This window comes from Triticum aestivum, chromosome 3A (genome assembly GCF_018294505.1).
Source record: "Triticum aestivum cultivar Chinese Spring chromosome 3A, IWGSC CS RefSeq v2.1, whole genome shotgun sequence".
In the NCBI taxonomy this organism is placed as follows: Eukaryota; Viridiplantae; Streptophyta; class Magnoliopsida; order Poales; family Poaceae; genus Triticum; species Triticum aestivum.
In genome coordinates, this window is record NC_057800.1 from 700,763,669 (window position 1) to 700,768,515 (window position 4,847).

Here is a 4,847-nt window from a genome sequence, read left to right on the forward strand (position 1 = left end):
TAATGATCCCACATCATCTAAAAAGTAATTGCTCCACCTCAAGGAGCTCACAACCAACTCCTAGAATAAAGATGAGCTACTATCAAACAGGCGATCTATCTAACAAGGGATGAAGGATTGAAGGATCCGTGCCCATAACTGAAATCTAGCATGTGTCCCGAGCAGATTTCAACCGACTTACCCTCTTAACTGACAATTAGCATGATGTCACGACGATTATGAGCACATGAGATCACTAGAAGAATCAAACCAGTAGCCAGAACCCGGAGAAAGAATATGCAGCTTGCAACAACCACGTGATGAACGCCAGGACGACCGAAAGCGTGAACTGCCGGCAGGCCAGCCGCGAGTATGCCGCGCAGAAGTTCACATCCCGCATGAAGAAAATTGTCAGGCTCGCGGAAGCACAGGCTGCTGAGAACATGAAAATTGCCACGACCTGCAATGCATTCACAATTGATGTGTTCACTCAGATAGATCTTTGCCTTGGCTCAGTGGTTAGGCATGCGGTTGTGCAGTCTAACGACCCGAGTTCAATTCCTAAAATTGACAGGTGATGCACAGGGGTTTTCCTCATTTATTGAGGATCAAGTTTGGTGTGTATGATGAAACCACTCATCAAAAAATATCTTGATGCTTATTTAAAAAATTCTGAGGACCATGTTTATCTTGGTACTCATACTAAAATGACCGTATGCATCCCTAGTTGGTGCAGAGGCCGGGAAAGTGAAATTCTCCCCCATTTTAAAAGGATTTTCTTACTCGGTTCCCTCGAATACCCTTCCCTCTCCCCTCCTGAGTCGCCCCCCGCGTGGGCGGCCGGGAGGCCCCCAGACCCCGTCGGCCGGCCCTCCCCCACTCCTCCTCCTCCTCCCTCGCCGCCACCCAAGGGCGCGGCCAGACGAAACCTGGTCGTCGCCGGCAGCGGCGGGGACTCGGGCCCTCTCGCTCGCGTGGGGCTGGCGCGGGCCGGCGCCCCCGGGCCGGAGCGTGGCGGCGGGCCGGACGCCACGACGGGTGGTGGCGGCGGCGACTTCGCTCCCGCGCGGCAGGAGGCCTCGCGACCTGGTGTGTCGCGGTCGCCAGGGACGGCGACGGCGTGACCGGATCGGTTCACGGCGGCACGGCCGGATCTATGCCCGAGCGTGGGCCTTGACCGCTGGTTTTCCGTCGGCACGGTGGCGGGTGCAACTTGTCGGCAGCTGGGCAGATCCACCGGGATTCTACCCTTGTCTGATCCTTGACAGCGCGGACATCTCCGGGGGAAACCCTAGATCTCCTTTGGATCGAGTGATGACTGCGATTTTGCGTCGTAGTCCCTCTTTAGGGCATCGTTTTGGAGTTTACTCCAGTTGAAGGGACCAGCGCCGTCGGTGGCGCACGTCTGGTGGAGCAACTGCCGATGAAAATCGCGCCGACTACGGTCATGGCGGACGATGACGGCGTCTTAGATGTCGTTTCCTTGTCGAGGCATCCTCGTTGCAGTCTGCGTCATCAGGCTCGGGATGCTCCGGGGGAAACCCTAGATCTGGGTCTTTCGGATCGGACGATGATGGCGTTTTATCGCTTTCCCTCCTGGGGGCATCGTTTTGGAGCAAGTGATGGCTAGGGGGGTGGTGGAGCGGTACCTCATCTCACACATTGATGGCGGCGGAGATCGGCGGCATGGCGCTGTGGAGGCTCGGCGTCCAATGCGCGGAGATGGACTCGCGCAGGAGGAGGTAGCTGTCTGGCGTCATGGTGACGTCGATGGCAGAGTGGCCAGATAAGGTAGAAGCCTCAATATAATCTGAAGGCGGACCTGTGGAAGATGACGGCGACGACACACGAGTGCGTCTGACCGGATTGTGCCCCAGACCCGGTATGTGGCTCGGCTGGGGCTTCTGGCTTTTGATATTAGGCTTAGGTGAGTTGTTTGGGTAGTGGCTCAGCTAGCATCCCTTCATCATATGGATAGGAGTAGCGGCATATGTTGTCAAGATGGTGGATTCAGGTATATTGTTTGTAATACTTTGTTAGGTCGTCGAGAATAATCAATAAAATGGCAGTATGCATCTCCTAGATGTAGAGGCCGAGAGTCATCCTCCTTTTCTAAAAAAATAAAAAATAAAAAGATAGACCTTTGCTAGCTTAAGGTTACAATAATTGCTCGAGTAAAAAAATGATTTCAGAGGGTATTTGGACTGTGCTTGTAAGATGTAACAACTTTCGCTGAGAGAAATGACAGCCATTAGTTCTAACAGGAAACAAGAACCTTCGATAAACTATACCGTTGGTTAACCAAAAAGTCAGGCAAAACATATTGATTGTTAAAATTTCTTGCTCAAATGGACAATTTGGCAAAGTTTAATGGAGCGCTTGGCAAACAAATCTCTTTAAGGCTACCTTATTCTCATGGAGGGAGGCAGAACAAGAACTTGGCCAATAGAAAAGCATGAGTTGCACTTAACCTGAATTTCTTTTTTTCGTAAGAACTATTGATAAAAAAATTTGGCTTCAATTGCTTCAGTGCATGCCTTCAGTTAATTCATACGTAGCTCAGGGACAATTGAAGAGACAAATTGAACGACTTACCCAGTCAACCATAACAATGATCAATAGATTATCCCGGGTGTGAAGGTCCTTTTTATTCCTTAGAGCAAAGATATCCTTATAAGCAAGGCCCAAGCTCCACAAAAGCTGCAGGATCAACGCTAGATTCATGTAGCTGAAATAAAGGGAGACAAGATTACACTCGTTAGATGATGTCAACAAATCATACTTGAGTTCATAGTCTCAATGACATGAACTTGATGTGACAAATATAAATCATTGGGGCGCACCAGCACACTTGTTGACACATAAAACCTATCTTTTAACCATTCTAATAAAATATTATCATGGGAGGAAAAACTGCAGGTTAAATGAAAAACATATGGCTTCCTTACACATACATTCACAAAAGCACATACACAAAGAAAACATGTCCAATATTCCGGTTCCATTTTTGAACAAGTATGGTGTTTGAGCTTGGAACTAATCCCGGCCCCTCAACATCCCAGGTCCGAGTTCCCCATGACTAGACACTTCTTCTTTGGTACAACCCTCCTAAACACATTGACGGACCAGGTCAGTAAACTGGGCCGGCCCAGCAACGATCTATTTCTAGTGGTTTTATAGTGAAAGAGTGAAAAATCCTAAAAGTAAATTTGCCACATCAGGAATCGAGCCAGGACCTCCCTCAAACACACAAACGAGCAGAACCACTAGGATCATCGAGCTTTCTTGGCTAACTAACTGCGCAGAGATTTAAGAACATGACCAGCGACATATTTGAACTTTTTTCTAGAAATTTGATTGTGACTTTTTTAAATGCGAATATTTTTCGCAATTGTAAATAAAATTTTGAAAGTGCATACAAATTTTTAAACTCCAATTTTTCTAAAAAATGGTACTTTATAATTTCGAATTTCTTTTGAAAACACAAACAATTTGAAAATCTAAAGTATTTTGAAACATGACCATTTTGTAATTTTTTTTGAAAAAATTGAATAAAAAAATACATATGTTGAACATTTTTAAAAATTTGTGACATTGAAGTACAAGAAGGCGCTGTAGTTGGAGTAGCCGAAGCCGGAGACCATGGAGAAGGTGGACGCGGCGGCGCAGACGGACTGCGACAGCCGCAGCGCCATGCCGCTCCATGTCCCCGGGCTCTCCACTACGCGCTTCATCCCCTGCTCTGCTCTGCTCGCTGCGGAGAGGTGAGGCGGAGAAGCCGATGGAGTCCTGGCTAGCTCGCTAGGCAGGATCTGTGGCGCTTGTTGCGTGCGCAGTGCGCTTAGCTCGTGTGTGGGGTGGGAAAGGAAAGGTGATGGCTGTGAGCGGGAGGTGGCTGTAGCACTTGTTATGTGCGCTTGGCTTGGTGTTGGGGGAGACGAGATGGGAAAGGTGATGGCAGAACAGGAACCAGGATGAGATGGTGGTGGGGTACCGCTGCCTGCCTGGTGTTTTTTGAGATGCAGAGTGAAATGCAAATGGAACGCAAGTAATAACTGAGCTGAGCATCCACCATGTGGTGTGTGTACCTCTGCTAGCTATAGCATCAGGAAATTTCGTGGTAGCTTCCTTCCTTGACCACATCATCTTAGTATATGTGTGTCAAAACTATGAGGAAGCGTTAAACCCTTTGCTCGGGCCGCATTGTATTATATAGAAGGTATGCCGTGGCTTATAAGGAAGGGATCAATCGAGAGAAGAGATAGATCAATGCCCGGTTGGTTACAGAGAGGAATAACAGAAGAGGAGATAAGAGAAGATTACAAGTTTAAACTACTCGTATCTCTTTACAACTTATTCTAACATTCCCCCTCAATCTGAACCGAATAAACTTTACCAAGGTTAAGATTGTTCTTGAACTCATTCAATCTTCCTGTAGTAAGAGGTTTTGTAAAGCCATCAGCAAGTTGATCACCAGTTGGAATAAAACGAATATCAAGTAGCTTCCGAGCTGCTCTTTCTCTGACAAAGTGAAAATCAACTTCAATATGTTTGGTGCGTGCATGGAAAACATGATTAGCTGAGAAATAGGTTGCACCAATATTATCACACCATAATCTCGCAGCTTGTGGAGTCTTGATCCCAAGCTCATATAGCAAAGTTTGTATCTACATTACCTCAGCTGTAGCATTAGCCAGTGCTTTATACTCAGCCTCTGTACTTGATCTAGAGACAGTTGCCTGTTTTCTTGCACTCCATGACACAAGATTTGTTCCCAGAAATACAGCAAAACCACCTGTGGACCTTCTGTCATCAGCACATCCTACCCAGTCTGCATCAGAGTATGCAGTAACAAGCATAGACAATGA

At 47.3% G+C, this 4,847-nt stretch overlaps 1 protein-coding gene across 1 annotated transcript; it reads right to left on the reverse strand.

Annotated features, from left to right (window-relative positions):
• Window positions 1-244: 244 nt before the first annotated feature.
• On the reverse strand, window positions 245-3,713 carry LOC123063333 (CASP-like protein 5B3). The gene is made up of 3 exons (XM_044487090.1): window positions 3,583-3,713; window positions 2,575-2,707; window positions 245-439 (listed from the first exon to the last, which is right to left on the reverse strand). Exons 1-3 carry the CDS (start codon window positions 3,711-3,713, stop codon window positions 245-247), a joined length of 459 nt encoding a protein of 152 aa, XP_044343025.1.
• Between the last annotated feature and the right edge of the window lie 1,134 nt (window positions 3,714-4,847).

What these genes read in the sequence shown, in the direction of transcription:
- LOC123063333 (XM_044487090.1), bottom strand. Translation starts at nt 3,713, where the DNA reads ATGAAGCGCGTAGTGGAGAGCCCGGGGACATGGAGCGGCATGGCGCTG. An exon ending in TCCAACTACAGCGCCTTCTT is followed by an intron (nt 2,708 to 3,582) that starts GTACTTCAATGT and finishes CCTTTATTTCAG; the next exon opens with CTACATGAATCTAGCGTTGA. An exon ending in TCATTGTTATGGTTGACTGG is followed by an intron (nt 440 to 2,574) that starts GTAAGTCGTTCA and finishes AATGCATTGCAG; the next exon opens with GTCGTGGCAATTTTCATGTT.